The 17869-nt window shown below is 36.8% G+C and overlaps 3 protein-coding genes across 5 annotated transcripts in view; all 3 read right to left on the bottom strand.

Annotated features, from left to right (window-relative positions):
• LOC107691765 (ras GTPase-activating protein 4-like) overlaps window positions 1–1315 on the bottom strand; it is a 35843-nt gene extending 34528 nt beyond the window's left edge. The window contains exons 1-2 of one of the 2 annotated variants that reach the window (XM_016490574.1): window positions 1243–1315; window positions 1049–1156 (exon numbers count right to left, since the gene is read on the bottom strand). In XM_016490574.1, the coding sequence (XP_016346060.1) occupies window positions 1049–1113 (65 nt within the window). In that variant the 5' untranslated portion in view covers window positions 1114–1156; window positions 1243–1315. Of the gene's footprint in view, window positions 1–1048 lie in introns of both variants that reach the window. The other variant, XM_016490575.1, reaches the window with a different exon arrangement.
• Window positions 1316–5119: 3804 nt separating this feature from the next.
• On the bottom strand, window positions 5120–9580 carry upk3b (uroplakin 3b). Its single transcript, XM_016490618.1, has 6 exons — window positions 9441–9580; window positions 8057–8200; window positions 7665–7899; window positions 5888–5967; window positions 5656–5785; window positions 5120–5535 (listed from the first exon to the last, which is right to left on the bottom strand). The coding sequence occupies exons 1-6, from the start codon at window positions 9502–9504 to the stop codon at window positions 5358–5360; spliced, it is 831 nt and encodes a 276-aa protein (XP_016346104.1). The 5' UTR covers window positions 9505–9580; the 3' UTR covers window positions 5120–5357.
• A 2074-nt stretch (window positions 9581–11654) lies between these two features.
• On the bottom strand, window positions 11655–14950 carry prkrip1 (PRKR interacting protein 1). Of its 2 annotated transcripts, none has more exons than XM_016490616.1 (6): window positions 14765–14950; window positions 14563–14641; window positions 13665–13765; window positions 12358–12443; window positions 12184–12248; window positions 11655–11794 (listed from the first exon to the last, which is right to left on the bottom strand). In XM_016490616.1, the coding sequence occupies exons 1-6, from the start codon at window positions 14888–14890 to the stop codon at window positions 11700–11702; spliced, it is 552 nt and encodes a 183-aa protein (XP_016346102.1). In that variant the 5' UTR covers window positions 14891–14950; the 3' UTR covers window positions 11655–11699. The 2 variants fall into 2 exon arrangements, with proteins under 2 accessions (XP_016346102.1, XP_016346103.1); XM_016490617.1 differs by having other exon boundaries at window positions 11655–11791; window positions 14765–14949.
• Between the last annotated feature and the right edge of the window lie 2919 nt (window positions 14951–17869).

Here is a 17869-nt window from a genome sequence, read left to right as displayed (position 1 = left end):
AACACTCCATGCAACATCTGCTCCTGCAGTTTGGCCCACCAACTAAACAGTGCAGCAAATTTGATAAGTGACTAGTTATTTAATCTAATCATACAAGGAAGTGGAATCAGTAACTCAGGAAGAGAAGGGCAGCGAATCACATTTTCCTCACATTGACATGACCACAGTGCTGAAATGTTAATATGGATGACCTTACTAACCAATAAAGTCATTTCCTCACAGAATGTGGGAGAGCTGTCCTTTCCAAAAATGAATTTGTGTTATTCACAATGGAATGCTGCCAATTCCAAACAGGGAACCAATTAACAAGCTTATTTCATTTATAATGCTCATTAAGGGTTTGAAAAGGGTGTTTATGCAGTGTTTTGGCATGAGCTTTAAAAAAAAAAGTGTAAAATATCTGAATATAATTGACTGAATCTGATGGTATGATTGATATACTGATGAATAATATCTGATGATTAAGAGAAATGCATTACATTTTTTCTGTTATGTACTTCGCATCTGTGCCAAAAGTGAACAAATTACACAATAAAACAGCTTTTTAACTTACATTCATCAGTTCATCAACTGTTCCGCACATATAGGCTATGATTTTCATCATCTCTAAAAAAATAACTGAAACATCCATTTAGAAATATTTATATAACTTCATATTTATATGATAATGCTCGTAATATAATAATAATATGTGTATCACTTGTAGATGCACTTTCATTTATTTGTGTTTCACATACAGATATAGGACATATAGGCTATTTGTTCATGTTTATGATTAAAATGCCAGAACGTTTTTTTTTTTAATGAATTCATAAACAGTATTTGTTTTATCCTGTAATCCATTGTAAAAAAATAAATAAAAAGTAGCATGATTATAATTTTTTTTCTTTCTTTTTTTAACTGGTACTATATGTAGCTAATATATATGATAATTCTGTCAAATCCCATACTGCTTTCAGTTTCTTTATCATCGTGTATACTGAACACGTCTTCCAACATATCTCTGCAATTCATCTTATAATTATCCCATAAAGTCATCAGCACTTACATGTCCTTGATTGGCAGGTTCTTTCCTTCCACAATCCTGATGAATAGTGTGCTTCGTTTAGCCATGCTGTCATTCAGAGAATATATCACGCGCAGACACTTCTTATTCCTTCAATAACACGCATGTTTATAAGCATTGCACAAATGGCAAATCAACTGTTCTATCAATAAAGCTTGTCATGCATAACGCTGTACTGAGAAGCAGCACCGCCGGTCGGTCCAGCGGTCGTCTACACAATCCACGCGTTAGACACGGGTGGGTTTGATCTCTGTGGGCTGTTTGTAGGAGGAGTGACTGACTGGATCACACACTTGAAGAGAGAAGGTATTAAACAGACGCGACGCGACAAAACTACAACGCTCCCTTTCGAATCAACACTACTGGTTATAAACTACAAGACAAGTACGCGACTGTATAGGCGGCTTTGTTGAATGTTGTAGCTACTTTTGTTGCGTCGCGTCAAATGGAGACGAGGTGTGGCGCGACGCGACGCGTGAAATGAATTCTACAGTGTGAGGGGAAAAGGAGTAATTTCTTAACCCTCGAGATTAACAAGAGCTAACATAGCTGAGATAAGCAAACAATGGTGTTCATAGACTACTGGATAGTAAACACTAGGTCACACTCTTTACTCCAGTAAATATTTCTCAGCGTTGGTTCATGTTTGAAAGTCAATTTTTGTTTCGATTGTATCTTGAAGGGCTGGCTACAGAAACCAGTTGAACATTTCCAGCGTTATTATTGTCTAAAAGATAGAGTTTATTGAACGCACGTTCTTACATAAGACTATGGGGTAACAAAGGAACCAGCCTATTACAGGATTTTCAGCTAAATTTAAACAGTAAAATAACTATAAAACACAAAACCATTAAAATATTAAAGGTTGCGAGTGTATCTGACAACTGCCCTAATAAAAATGTGACAACCTGCTCCGACTTGACATTTACAGTCCATCTTTTGAGTTAAAATCTAGTACCTTCATTATATAGGCTAGGCTAGCTGACAATGGTCTGAATGTATGTCAGTGTGGTTTTATTGTGTTCACTTGGTTAGCCAAAGATATGATGATATTGGAGGGCATAATTCAGAAGAAAAAATGCCCTAATTTAAGAGGGTTTTGAAATAGATGTTTGAAACCAACATAGGAACACACATTTTGGACATCCATGGAACCGTTCCGTTACTAGGTTTCGTTTCTAGTGGAAAGGCGTTCTTTAGATTATTACAATGTTTTTCAGACTATATGAAGAAGAAGAAAAAAAGGTTGTTTTAAGAACTGTTCACTGAAAAGGTTCTTTACTCTTTAGGGAACCCATACTGGTTCTTTTATGGCATCACTATGAAAACCCCCTTTTTGAACCAAGAGTTTATTTGAGGGCAGCTATCTACTTCTCTCTTATTTCTTTAATTAAAATAAAATCTTTATAGAGGCATTGCTAGACCCCTTTTTTACTGTGGCACAAGCCTCGGGGAAATGCTAAAGTGCTTTTTTCTAATGATTCAGTATACATATCATTTAGTGTTAAAAAAAAAGCAGTAGAGAAAATGTTGCATTCAAAATAGTGTAATATGTGTAAGTGTAATATGTGTGCTTCCTTTTTCACAGAGGTATTATGCCTCAACACGAGTTATTTTTGACTGATAAGCTCATGATCTGACCAAATAACCCCAGACTGCCATCATAATGGAAAGACACTTCACTTTAACTGAAATGACTCACATAAGAACAAAAATACTAGCAAAACTGAAAGAAAATATCTTTCTAGCTGTTTTTGAAGGCTGACAGCCTCACTAAATGCATGCAGCTGAATAAACAAGGTGGAAAACTGAACGATTCCTTGATTATGGTCTTTGGAGAAAATCAAAGCATAGACTCGCACATAATGTCAGCACTCACATATTCTGATATGCACAAGTGCTGTCAACATGAGCAGGTGGAAGTGTTCCTTTATCATGGAAAAAGGAAGGTGATTCACTGATGAATCACAACATAGTTTCTTTCCAGACGGAGATAAATAAACAGACCAAAATGAAAGGGAAGTTCACACAATAGGAGTGTTGATTCAAAAACATTCTCAAACATGGTAAAATGTTGGAGAATGTTTGAGAATGTTGTATAGGCTCCAGTGAAGTTTTCCTTAAAATTATATGTTTTTACAAAATAAAGGCGAACCAGAGGCCACGTAATTCATGCATGTGAGTGTGGGCACGGCTGACTCATTGATCCAGGAATACAGACACACCTTTAGAGCTGTGACCAGAGGAGGGGATACGCTGTGTGGGCTTCTTGTGACTCACCAGTCTATCAAAGAGTTACCCGGCGCAGCCAGATATAAAGTGTGTGTGTGTCATCTGGAATATGAGGATATCCCATGTTTTTGCATATTATTTCAAGTAACACTTTACAATAAGCTCCCATTAATTAACAATTGCAAACATTAAATGAGCAATATATTTGTTACAGTATTTATTAATCCTTATAACATTAGTTAATAGGCTATGTGTTATGTTAGTTCATGTTAAAGGAATAGTTCACCCAAAAATGAGAATTTGCTGAAAATGTACTGACCCATCGGCCATCCAAGATGTAGATAAGTTTGTTTCTTTATCAGAACAGATTTGGAGAAATTTAGAATTAGAATTATCATTATTATTATTATCGTTTAGCAAATGTAGCACTTGCTCATCAGTGGATCCTCTGCAGTGAATGGGTGCCGTCAGAATAAGAGTCTAAACAGCTGATAAAACATCACAATAATCCACAAGTAATCCAGATGACTCCAAGCCATCAGCTAAGGTTTTGTACAGCGAAAAGCTGCATGTTTGTAATATATTCATAATGTTTTAACTTTAAATTTCACTTCTGGCTAAAATATAAATCCTCTCAATATTGCTTTGTGCAGTGAACAGTCATCTAGTCTGAATCAGGAGAGAAACATGATTACAAACATGATATTTTTATCAGCTGTTTGGACTCATTCTGACGGCACCCATTCACTGCATTGGTGAACAAGTGATGTAAAAAGTCATGATAAAATGTATTATGGGGTGGCGATTTCATATGAATTTGTAACGGAAACGTAAGCATGAAGCCCAAGAATAAATCTGACCATCAATGGGGCATAAGCAGTTGAAAGTAGATTATGTCCAAAATAAGCAAATAATAATCAGATTTTATATTTTAATACAAAGGTTTCCAAAGGTAGAATTTGAAGGCTTCACTCCCAATATTACAACTGTTCCAAGAGCTTAATTAAGCCTAAAAAATAAGGCTTAAATTTAAGGCAGCATTATAAATAAACTTTTACTTCATTCAATACTGAGTAGTATCAACAAAAAGAGTAATTAAAATGAGTTACCCAATATTTGCTTGTTAGAGTATCATTAAACTTTACTCGCTTATAAGGTTGTATTACAGTTAGGATGCTTCCTTAGAAGTTGACTGTATGGGCTTATTATTAAACATGCAGTTTTTATTTTCCAGAACTACATGGAACGGCTGTACTTTTGACTGTACTCCAAAACTGTTTAAGCAAGATTTCTGCATAAAACGTGATTAACAATCATTAAAAAAACCCTGTAATATAAGTAAATTCATAACATTTTAACCTAAAGCTGAAACTTAAACTTCATAACATTTTAACCTAAATGATTATGTGTATACATATAGCACATACACAGCCAACAACGCTTAAAACGACTCGTAAAACCACTAACTAAGAGAATGATGACTAATCATGATTAAACATGAAAAAAGAAAGAAAAAAAGAAAGTTTTAAGAATATTAATAATAAAAGATATCCAGTATGATATGAGTTCAAAGAAAAAAAATCACCTGGTTTGTTGATAAAGGGTTATTTAGACCTATATGACCCCCTAAGACAATAAAGGTTAGAAAACACTGCACTAGTAAATACTACAGTATGACTGTCACTCTACCGCATATTTCCTACTAAACAGCGCCATCTAGTGCATTTGCATGTTGTAGTCAGTGTAGTGCAGTTCTGTTCCACCTGCTCCTTTGATCGCAAACAATACTGAGGTCACAAGAGTTTACAAAAAGCTGGAAGATGATGACTAAAAAGAAGCTTTTATACCATTCTGGTTTGATACTACACAGGAAACATTTCTGAGGCAAAACAGCAATGTAATATATACAAGATGTGAGTGCCATAGAGTTGATGGGTTAATTTCAAGTTTACTTCCTGTCCTCTATTTTGCCTTGTAACTAACAATGAAAGAGAAAATACTGCAAAGTAGTTTTGCTTTCCCCTGGAATATGCAGTGCAGTGATGGTGTCTTTGGGAGCTCACAGCTTTTGTGCGCCATCCTTGGGCAGAGTGGATGATGTGGAGTAATTTTTCAAGTCCGACTGGTAAGCAGGGTTGTCGTAGGGGTGCACACTATCCTTTAGGTTGTGGGTGTCATAGCGAGGGATACGGATTGAGTTCATGACTGAGATTTGCTTACCGTCTTTCTTGGTACAGCTGGATGGACAAGATTCAGTCACGTGTTAGAAAAACGAATTACATTTGGACAATTAAGAAATAATATATCATAATATATCATATATGTACACAAGTGTGATTTAAGTGTAATTTACTCACCAGGTAACACATAACATGATGAGGAAAAGAAGTAAAAGCAGAGCCGCAGCCACACATAGGATGGTAGTAATTACAACCATGGCACCAGATCTCGCACTCAGACCATCATAAATAGTGTGAAGGGGTAGTACTGTATGAATAGATTATTAAAATAGCTGTTAACTCCAACCGCTATTAGGATGACTCCAATATTATTTAGCAATAATTCAAAGGATTTTATATGAATTCTTACGTTTGGGAAGAGTAATGTTGCCAGACCAGTTTGACGAATTGACAAGAGCCCCATTAGCATCGATTAGAAGATACTTGAAACTGTAAGTGAAAAATAGTTTCAATACATTAAAAGCAAACTCAAATCTAGTGTTTAAGAAGCTACTTTGAAACTGCAGTCAAGACATCTTCAATGTAAAGTGACTTAAAAAATATTTTAAAACATAAAACTATCCAATGATTCAGATAACAATCTCCTTTAAGGACACCATTAGAGAAGAATACCAGCATTCTTGTAAATAAATAAATAAATATTGTAAGTCTGCGCATTAGATGTGGGGATTTTCAGGAACTCTTTCTGCAGGTTACATTGTTACACCAGTAGGTGGCGACAAGTGTTTGTTTTTATGAGTGAATGATTCAGTGATTCCGATTGGTTCAAATGTACTGATTAATTCAGGAATGAATAGAACTGCTGTGTGTTGCTCAGAAATGTGCAAATGTTGACTGAGCTTTCAACTAATTTTTGTTGAAGAGAAAAAACAGTAAAAAAGTAAATGTCAATATTGTGTAAATTTCGAAATAAATGTATTGTTTATTTAGCTGTTGTGTAAAATAAATCTTATATTTGCAATTGCGCACTTGTGGACCTGAATATCATCACAGACATGCTGATATTTAGCAATGGCATTCTTGTTCCTATGATATTGCTCAAATAAATAGTTGATCAATTTATCAACATATTAACACATTATTAACATATTATATTAGCATATTATTCACTAAAATGGTTTGGATTTTTAAACCTGTGGTCAGTTTTGCATGAGGGCAAAATATTTCCTCAAGTTTTAGTTTGGGTTCAAGTTTGTCTTGCAAATTCACATCATGCCAACAGAAAACTGTTTGGTTTGAAAGGGATTTCTATGTGAGAGTTAAACGGATAGTTCAACTAAAAATGAAAATTCTGTCATTAATTACTCACCCTCATGTCGTTCCAAACCTGTAAGACCTTCGTTCATCTTCGGAACACAAATTAAGATATTTTTGATTAAATCTGAGAGCTTTCTGATCCTGCTGTATAGACAACAATGGAACCGACAAGTTCAAGGCCCAGAAAGTTAAGGACATCTCGTTAAAATAGTCCATGTGACATCAGTGGTTCAACCGTAACATTTTGCAAAACAAAACAAAAATAACGACGCATGCGTTGTGGTACTCTCGTGAACGTGCGGCGAAGACTGACACAGAAGTTAAGAAATTGTTAATTAAGGTCATTATTTTTGTTTTCTTTGCTCACAAGAAGTATTCCCGTAGCTTCATAAAATTAGGGTTGAACCACTAAGGTCATTATTTTTGTTTTCTTTGCTCACAAGAAGTATTCCCGTATAGCTTTCAAATTATGGTTGAACCACTGATGTCACATGGACTATTTTAACAATGTCCTTACTACCTTTCTGGGCCTGGAACGTGTCAGTTGCGTTGCTGTCTATGCAGGGTTAGAATGCTCTCGGATTTTATTTTTGCTTGCAAAATTTCTCTAAAATTTAACTAATGGGGGTGGACATTTTAGGCAATTGTTCATTGTGTTTTGCCATCGCTATGCACTGTAGTTCAGCTAAATGTATAGCTATCTAATGACCACATGGCATCAAAATGAGAGTTCTGTTTGCTTTTGTTATCTTAAAAAGGCATTTCAGAGTCAACACAAATGTATTATGGGTTTTTAGAATGGCAGATTTGGAACTTTGTCTTAAATAGTTTCTTCCATTCATGTTGCACAATACATTAAAAGGTCCTACCAAACGATGGATCCATCAGGTAATACTCCATTACAGTTGACGCCACTACAAATCCCATCAGCGCCGACTACGAAGTAGCGATCATTGGGGTACTGATTACAGGGGAAGTCTGACAGAAGTCCAACTCTGGTCAGAAAGAAGTTGTTTGATGATGGGTTGAATGCTGTTGGGTAGGGTGACAAGCTGAGGATGTTGGTAGTTGAGCTGTGTACTAGAGCATCAAAGGTGCCGTTTGCTAAAAGTGAAAGAGGATTGATAATGCAAACAGATGGGAGAGTTTGCATTAGATCTTTTCTTTAGCCTCTTATGCTCAATATGGCTGCATTTATTTGATCAAATGCATAAAACAGCAATATTGTAAAGTATTATTACAATTTCTAAAGACGTTTTACCTGAGCACAGGCCAGCCACCAGCCATATCTCACAGCCAGAGCACGGCTGATTAAATACACAATACGGCTGCTTCAGTATCACTGTATTACTGGTGACCTTGGCTAGGAAAGCATTAGATGCAAGCTCAGGCTGGAATATCTGACCTGTAGACAGAGAAAAATACTTTGAAGAGCCATTTTTAAAGTGACCTCATTGTTCCAACTTGATCCCCATTTAAGTCTGTCACAGAATAATAGCAGGTTCAGTCTGATTCACATGCACCTGTCCTAGGGCAAAAAGGATCGTGCAACACCTACCAACCCTAAATGCTGTAACTGCAGTGCTACAGGTGTATTGATGGAAAACTGGCCACGAAACAGTACATACAGGCTGAGTCTTGCCTACTAGTGTGTGTTTCCCTCGAGTCTCAATATAGATTCTGTTTTTACAACTAGTATGAACATGACATACGAAAGGCATCATTGTATCTGTATTCTGTATCTTGGTAGTAGGTCATTTAAAAAAATGTGTGATGAGTGTGGCATCCTATGACATACTAATTAATGACTCGGTGAGCTATTTCACCTATTTATAACAAATATAGTGCACAAGACGAAATAATAGCTTAAAAAGTGACCCCATTCAAAAGTTGAAATATGCTTGATTCTTAATGAGGTGTCATTATACCTGGAAGATTTTTATGATCCCTCTTACTTTGTATAAATTATGAACAGATTCTGCATATATATGTATGTATATGTGACCCTGGACCACAAATTAGATATGAGATTTAAAAAAAAAAGATATATATAGGAATATTAGCCAATTTATATGGCCCCATGTATCATCACAGCATTGTATATTTATTATTTGATACCAATATTTTATATGTTTTCTTTCAAGTTTAGCAGTGACCTTTACTATATATACTGAAGCTAATGTATAGCATGTCCATTCATTATGTACATTTTCAATATATATATATATATTGAAAATTTACATAATGAATGGACATGCTAGACATTAGCATCAGTGGGCCATTAGTACAATCCTTCAATAAGATGTCATGAATTATCTTACTCATTTGTTCATAATAGTCGCCAGGGTATTTTTGCTGAACGGAAGGAAGATTTTTAGTTTGTTAATCTGAAATCATCTTTGTCCGACATCCAACATCTAATCCAACATGATGAAAATTGAATGAGACATTTGTGTACACTTTACTCTGTCTTTAATGAACTATTGCCTGAGAAAGCCTCACTCCATTTAAACTGAAGGATAAGGCAATGTAATTAAAATATAACTAAGTGCATTTGTGATGTAACGCAGAAACCAGGTCTGTATAGTAATCCCCATCTAAAAAGAACAAACAAACATTGATAATTAAGGCTAAAATGCACTTGCCTTCTCCGGTCCACATCCAGATAGACATCAATGACATCAAACGGATCATTGTGTTTGTCTTCATCTTGTAACAAGGATGCAGATAGATTCTGGAGTAGAAGTCAACCTGGCTGGTCTCTATGCTCAGTAATATGCCTGGCAGATACTAATCAACTCCTATAAAAAGAAGCTGAAGGGAGGGGAGAGAGTTTTTCATGAGGGTGTGTGAATCCCAGGTAGAAACTGGGAGGTGCTTTGAAATTCCAAAGACTGACTGTTGCTACTTTGTAAGCTGTGAAAAACGCTTGAATCATGTGAAAACACTTTCTGCTTTAATCCTATAGCACAGAACACGTTTTCATTGCCCATGCCACAAGTACAATGTCAAGGTGGCCAAAGTCGCAACATGTGATCAAACTATCTGACACTTAAAATGGAAAATAAAGCAAACGTCTGTTTGAATGACTAATGTTAAAGTCAACAAACCCTCCACATACATACTGGTGACTTAATTCCCACCAAACAGGCACATGACTTTAGTTGACATGACGTCAAAAACAGAGGTGTGGAGTTTATTCATACAATATATCAATAATATTTGATTCCTAGTTTCTTGAGGGAAGTGTTACATAGTAATTAATAATGTAATATGCATCAAAATTGACCCCATTATATTGGTTTTCTAGGACAAACTAGGCTGTATGTTTTGCAGCTCCGGCAAATGCCTGAAGTGTTTGTGATCAAATAATCAAAATTGTGTTTGTTGGTAAAACCAGCTTAACCAGACCTGCGTAGACATGAAGCAAATGAACCGCTGTTTATAGGTACAAGTTACTGACATTTTCTCTGTACTCTCTGTGAACATGTAAAATTCAGAATTCATATTATTTGCAAAGACTGGACGGGTGAGTTGAAATAATGACGTAGTAGTAAAACAGCAATATCCAGAATCCCATTGTGGTGAATCAGACTATGAACTAGAGCTATTAACCGTATTTGCCAAGTGGTAATACAGGGTGGAGAGAATTATGCTGTTTTTTTTTTTTCACATGTGCTTCAAAGGAATGTGGTACTCATGACAACAGGGTCCATTATTGACTAACGAACAATTACACCACTCTCAGTAATACCATTTTTTTTAAATGCAGAGATTATTTTGCATTTAGGTGATTTTTGCTAATTAGAGATAATGTCAAAATTCTCAAATGAACCGGTGTATTTTTTTATTATTATTTTTGCCATTTTAAAAGGTCCTGTGTGTACAAATGATTTTTTTTTCTCAAAAGCTATATCTATTATGTGTTTCCATTAATATGAGGCCAGAAAAATGGTGCATGATTAATGATTAAAAAGAGCAACATTTTAGTTTCAGGCTTAAAGAAAATGACATGTTCTCAGACATTTAGAAGCAAAACGTGAAACTGACCAAAATGAACCTTATGATTAAAACAATAACAAATATCTGCCATTGGCGGATTTTTGTTCTTGTTAAGCATAAACTCACTTTAATTGTTAAATTTACATTACACAGACTTCATATTATATTTGTATTTCGAGTAAAGTATCCTGATTTTAGGTTGTTTAAGATATTTGTACTGAAAGACAAAACTACAATATAGAGTTTTTTTTTTCTTCAATGCGTGTAACATTTAATGTCATTACTTTAAGAATTTAAAATACTTTGTGCTCTCATTTAAGACCTTTTTTAGGCCTTAAATTGTGAAAGGGTGAATTAAGACTTTTAAGACTTGCAGAAACCCTGTGAAGTGATATAATACATACTCAGCCTTGGGGGAAAAAAGGCTGCATTAAAAATACAGTAAAAACAATACAATACTGATTATTGTAATATAGAAAATATGACCATTTTAAACTACGTTTCAATTTTAACTTTTTAAATATAATTTATTCATATAATGGAAAAGCAGAAGCAGTTAAAGGACAGTGAGAACAATGTTCCATGAAACACTGAAATGCCACAATTATTCCCTTTGTTGTTTATTAAAACAAAATACATATTTACAACAGAATAAAAGTCTATCCTGGTCACATTATTTTATCATCAGCACTCCAATGAAAGAAAAACATTCAGCTTTTCCAATGTCCACCTCAAATGTTGAACAGCTGACTCCAGCACAAAGGATGAATGCACTTCTGAAACACTGATTCCAGACTGGTTTTGAGTATTTTTACGCACAGATCACTAAATGTTCCCTGCTGGAGGTGTTTCTGGTATTGTACGGGGGAGTATATGCTGGATACTTCCATCCTTTCATTCGGTCACCTCTTCCCCATGATGAAGCTGGGCACTTCTGCATCATCTTCTTGCTCTTCTTCTTCAGAAGCAGAGGATGATGACTTCTCCTCTGAGGCTGCTGACACAACAAACATTATTACTCACTGCTTAGATGAATGCTGAAATTCAAGAACTGCAGTTACTATAATGATGATTATGATGACCTGTGCTGCCATCCATAAACAGCACTTTTAAATATAGCGCTCATAATAAACATTCACCCTCACCGATGTTTTTATGTTTTATTTTACAACATTGAATCACTGAGGATTTATTTAGCTTTTTTGACACAACAGAGAAAATGTATAAAAATCAGTCAGCTCGATTAACTACAATTAAATAATAATTTTAGTATGATAAAATATTGGTTTACTTAAGTGTTCAGACACTCATGTTTAGTAGATGTCTTCCAGTTGGCGTTCAAGGAAGAATGGGGTGGATTTCGAAGATAATTTCATTATCTCGTACCTCCTTCTTTCTGGCTCTCCATCTTGGCTTTCTTAGCCATCAGCTTCTTTTGTTTCAACTTTTCCCTAAATGACGCAAAAGAACAGAGATTCCGAAACAAACAAAATAAACTTCTAAATTAGTTCTCTAATGATTCTAATGTATCTAAAACAGACAAGACAGTATTTTGCAAACCTCTTCTTTCTGCGTTTGGCGGTTCTTTCTTCAGCAGCCTTTTGGTTTTCTTTCACCTTCTCAATATATTCTTCATCCAGCTTTTGCTGCAAGAGTAAAAGAAACTATTTGTGAACCAATACCAACTGTACTACATTTTGATTTTTTTAGGCGAGGGACCACCATCAACCCAGGCTATGTTGAAGACCCGGAACATACGCTATGCAAATAGTGTTGGCAAAAGTTATTTTTAATCAATTTATACTGAAACAAGTTTATTTCAAGTTTTAAATTATTCAGCCAGAATGCATTGCATTTATCAAGTGACAGAAAAGACATTTATAATGTTACAAAAGATATCTATTTCAAATAAATGCTGCTCTTTTAAACTTTCCATTCATCTAAGAATCTAGCAAAAATGCATCACCGTTTCCACAAAAAATATTAAGCAGCAAAAACGTCTCAGCATTAATAATAATAATAATAATAACAATAATAAATGTTTCCTGAGCACCAAATCAGTCAAAGAAACAGAATGATTTCTAAAAGATCATGAGACACTGAAGATTATAGTAATGGTTTTACAAAATTTGAAAAATTAAAATAGAAAATAGTCGTTTATATTGCAGTAATTTTTCACAATATTACTGTATTGATCAAATAAATGCAGCCTTGCTGAGCGTAAGAAGCTTCTTTTAAAATTGAACAAAAACCAAACTTTTGAACGGTAGTGTAAATCAAAATTTCAATCAAATTTCACTTGAATGAATCTGACTTTCCAACAGCACGTGTAAAAAAGAGGAACTTGGTGTGACGAGTTGATTTTTGATGTAAGTGTATTTCCAAAAGAAACGCAATAGTGGGGAACAACGCATAACCCACCGGAATATTACATTGACAAATTCAATTAAATTTTGCTTGATTTACAGGATTGTCACAGCAACAGTAAAACGTCTGTCTTGTGCACCTGTGAGCTGAGCAGATCCACCGCTGCTCACACCCAAATTCTGTTATTTAAGCCGCTACAAATAACAGGTGGATCCGCATTCCACTGAAGCACCTGGATTTATTTCTGTTCAGTGGAAGTAATTTAAAGTTTAAAAAAAGTCTCAGGGAGGACTGGGAAAGAAAAAACACTCTGCTGCAAATCACCAAAAAAGCATTACAAAGGCTTTACCCATCATTCATATATATACTGTTTTGCAACAATGCTGAGGACATTATATTTTCACCTTTTCTTAGTGTAAATTGAACTAGTAACATCCATAAATGGTAAAGCAGCTCCTATTTGATTATCATATATGCTATAGGGAAAAAAATAAACCCACCTTGTCAGAAATTCGTTCCAGGAAGTCTTGTCTCTGATACTCCCGACGGCGCAGATGTCTATACACATGGAATTCACCGCTGCCTGCTCCAGCACTGGAACCTGCGCAAATTCAACAAAGAAATAGAACACAAATGAATCCTGGCAGATTATTTGCGAGGGCAAAAATCCTGAAAATGTTAGAAACCAATTTGAATGAATTCCTGCAATCTGCTGAAAGTGAATGATGTTACCACTCATCTCACTACTTGACATTTTATTTAAAGGGGTCCTATTATGCTTTTTCACTTTTTTAACCTTTATCAAAGCCGGAACTAATCGAGCCGTTTGTGCCAGCCTGGGGAGAAAGGTATTTTAATAATGTAAATTATGTGAAAAATAATGTGTTTTTCGAACCACCAACCATGAGAGCATGTTCTAGTACACCCCCAAAACAAAATCAAGACTTTGTAAAAGAGCATAATAGGACCCCTTTAATATACATTTTTTACCAACCACTGGAAACACACTTGTTTAATACAATGCGTGTTGTTCATGCATTTCTTATGTGTTATGGGTGTATTTGAAAAACATAAAACAGCAAAGAATACATTTTAAATTTAAAGGCATTCTTATGTTCTTAGGGATTTTTTTTGTTTTGTTTTTACTTTGCAGATTTTAAATAAACAAAGGTTGTTTGAAAATAAGAAAAAAATGGTTTTCAGTTACTCCATTTAGTCTGATATATATATATATTATATATATTTTTTTTTTTTTCCTAAGAGCAAAAAAAAAACCGACAATATAAATGTCCTTTTTAAAGTCATATTGAAAGAAGTAAAACTGATGACATATTTAGATCTAGGTAGCAATTCATATTACCTTCATCCTTAAATCTAAAACCGTAAACAAACACAAACCCATCACATCCCGCACAAACTCTGGTGGAGCGCGAGGATTCCACTCTTTTGGTTTCTCTGGAATGGACGCAGGTTTATCCTTTAAAATGAAAATATAAAACTCAATACTATGTTCAGTGCTCCTGCAATAGTTCAGTAGCATCATTAGCATGAGTTACTACTCCAAATAAAACCGCTAACTTGCGGTAAAGGGTAAACTCACGGGGTTTCGCATCAATCTCTCCAACTTTAAACGCTGCTCCTCTGCTGGAGTTTTGGCGATAATTAAAGGCTGGGACTCTTTTTTAGGAGCTTTTCCTGATCGCGCATCTTTCCTATCCACCGCCATGATTCGTCCAGAGTCTTCTTCGAGCCAGGTTTTGTGTTCTTCTTCTATTCATCAATGGCAGTGCGCATACTGTCACCTACTGGACCGATGTGGATCTACATCATCTTTCGGGTATAAATCGGTATAATAAACATGTACCATGTGACGTTGCATAATGATGTCCAATGTTCTCTCAGTTGCACTTAAATTTCAGAATAGATCCCACAACACTGCAAAATACCAATAATTTTGTATTGGTCCCAAATCTTGTCCCTTTAAAAGCACTGTATTTTTTCTGTATTTTCTGAAATCCTGCAAATCTCACAATTCACGGGATGCACTGAGAATAAAATATTGAAACTTTGTTTTCTCTAGTCTTAATCTGGGTAATATGATTTCTTCATATCATATCATATCATATCATATCATATCATATCATATCATATCATATCATATCACACTAGCCCAAAAATGCTATTACTGACACTTTTTTGTTATAGAGTGACCAGACGTCAAAGTACATAAGAAAATGTAAAGGTACACAAAAGATTAAAGTATTGTATAAAGTACTGTAAAGTGCAGGTACTGTGTACCGGTGCGTACTGCCCCACCCCGAGCACTGTCTATTGTCATGTGATCTTACCATTTTCACCAGTGACAGCTCAAACCATAGCATGTAGCTGGTAAGAGTCAGTCAAAGAAACAGAAGAACATGTTCAGAAATACAGTGAATCTGCACTTTAAAACAAGTTAATTCAGACTGGGCTTACTTTATATTGCTGTCAGATTTACTTTACCACGTCCAGAGATGGGCACAAATACATCAAAATGTAATAAAAATAAAAATACAAAATACTGTGTGGAAAAATGTATTTAAATATAACTACAAAATACTGTAAATGTATTTAAATACAAATACTGTACAAAAGACCCAGATATTCTTGAATGTCCCGGATAATCCCAACCAATCAGAGTGCTCAATGCTACCACATCATCCCGTGCTTATGAAGAAGAAGAGAAAAGAAGCTGCGTCACTCGTGCATGAGTGGAAAGTCCGCCAGCTTCGGTCTAATACTTATCCATCCACGCTGGATTGCCATTAAGTCCTAGTTTATATAGAGTTACTGTTACTCGAGGCTGAACCCAAAGAGAACTCTTGCCTTGTGAGTACCACAAAGGATATCTTCTATGTGGACCGTTCTGTCAGCAGCCGCAGAGTACTCCTGAAAGTAAGGTAATCATAACAAATGGGGATGCATCAATGGAGACATATGCAGTGCTGGATGACGGGTCTGAAAGGACTATTCTCCTCCATGCCGCAGCTCAGCAGCTGAACCTCAAAGGACAGCCAGAAGACCTGATCCTGCGAACAGTGAAGCAAGATCAGCAGGTACTTCATGGGGCGGCTGTTTCTTTCACAGTGTCTCCCGTGTCCAGACTGCTCCCTGATGACATTCCCTTACTTTGATTCCTTTGGAGGGATTTGAAGCCAGTGCAACTTCTAGACGTGTATCAATAGCAGGTGCTTCCCTTCGGCACGGCATGCAGCCCCTGTTGTGCCACCTACGCCCTGCAGAGGCACATCGTGGATCACAGCCTGCCTGGAGACAAAGTCCGAGAAGTCATTGAAAGGTCGTTTTTGTTGACAATTGTCTGCATAGTATTACCTCCGAAAGACTTGGTTGATCAGCTCTGTTCACTTTTAGCTTCTGGTGGCTTTGAACTGTGGCAGTGGGCCAGCAATCGCCCATCCGCAATTAATCACCTCCCCCCTGAATCTAGGTCAGATGCCTGTGATCTCTGGCTCCTTCAAGGTCAGCAAGATGTCTGTGAGTTTACACTTGGACTCCATTGGCACTGCCAGTCTGACACTCCCCGCTACAAACATAGAGGTAAACGCTGCTCCACCGTGACAATGCGCAACATCTACTGTGTACTGGCAAGCCAATATGACCCTCTCGGTTATATCATCGCTTATACTACCAGGGCCAAGATATTGATGCAGCGTCTATGGGACAAGAGACGTGACTGGGATGACCCACAGTTACCTGAGGACCTCCTTACCTTGTGGTGTGAATGGGAGAAAGAGTTGAGTAGACTAGATGAGATCTCTCTGCCCAGATGTTATTTCAGCTCGAAGATGGATCACCCGTCCTGTGGACATGAGATTCACGTCTTCTGTGACGCATCAGAACAGGCATACGGCTCAGTGGCTTACCTGCAGACAGAGAGTAAAGAGGGACAAGTTGAAGTTGCCTTTATGGCTGCCAGGTCTAGAGTTGCCCCCCGCAAGCAGCAGTCCATACCACGTCTGGAGCTATGTGTAGCTCTCAGTGGTTCTCAACTTTCCAAACTCCTAGTTACAGAACTTACAATCCCCATACACTCTGTTGCACTCTGGTCAGACTCCACCGCAGTGCTTACATGGTTGAAATCCAGCTCATGCCGCTACAAAGTGTTTGTAGGGACACGTGTAGCAGAGATTCAAGAGCTGACAGCATCTGCTTCCTGGCACTATGTCAAATCTGGAGACAACCCAGCGGACGATATAACTCGAGGCAAGTTTCTCCAAGACCTCTCGAGAGGGAGTCGGTGGAGTCAGGGTCCACCATTCCTCAAGCTGCCACCAGATAGCTGGCCTGAACAACCTCCCTTATCTCTTGAAGAGCAAAGCCGTGAGTTAAGACGGTCTGCGTTCTGTGGGTCAGTGACTGTTACCACACCCTTGCCAAAGCCAGAGCAATATGACACTCTGTCAGCCTACTTAGATGCCTGTGGTCAGGAGCTTCATGAGGCGGCCTACACATCATGCGCTGACACCCAGAGAGAAGTTCAATGTAAGATCCTCTGTCAAGCCCAAGCTGAGTCCTTACCTGCTGAGTTGAGTCTCCTAGGTCAGGAAAACCAGTGTTAGGCAGAAGCAGATTGGCTTCACTCTCCCCCGAACTTGACTCTGCTATGGGACTGATTAGAGTAGGAGGTTGTTTGCATCACTGTGAG

Source organism: Sinocyclocheilus anshuiensis, unplaced genomic scaffold, assembly GCF_001515605.1.
Source record: "Sinocyclocheilus anshuiensis isolate Anshui unplaced genomic scaffold, SAMN03320099.WGS_v1.1 scaffold246, whole genome shotgun sequence".
NCBI classification, from domain to species: domain Eukaryota; kingdom Metazoa; phylum Chordata; class Actinopteri; order Cypriniformes; family Cyprinidae; genus Sinocyclocheilus; species Sinocyclocheilus anshuiensis.
The sequence above is the reverse complement of the archived record's forward strand: the minus strand, read 5'-3'. Positions and strand labels throughout refer to the sequence as shown.

Excerpts from the sequence above, each read along its gene's own strand:
- upk3b (XM_016490618.1), bottom strand. The coding sequence starts at position 9,504 with ATGAAGACAAACACAATGATCCGTTTGATGTCATTGATGTCTATCTGG. Across the intron at positions 8,201-9,440 it reads CTGGATGTGGACCGGAGAAG|GTCAGATATTCCAGCCTGAG; the intron begins GCAAGTGCATTT and ends CTCTGTCTACAG. Across the intron at positions 5,968-7,664 it reads CCTGATGGATCCATCGTTTG|TTTCAAGTATCTTCTAATCG; the intron begins GTAGGACCTTTT and ends TTTCACTTACAG.
- prkrip1 (XM_016490616.1), bottom strand. The coding sequence starts at position 14,890 with ATGGCGGTGGATAGGAAAGATGCGCGATCAGGAAAAGCTCCTAAAAAA. Across the intron at positions 14,642-14,764 it reads AGAGATTGATGCGAAACCCC|GATAAACCTGCGTCCATTCC; the intron begins GTGAGTTTACCC and ends TTCATTTTAAAG. Across the intron at positions 12,249-12,357 it reads GCCAAACGCAGAAAGAAGAG|GGAAAAGTTGAAACAAAAGA; the intron begins GTTTGCAAAATA and ends TGCGTCATTTAG.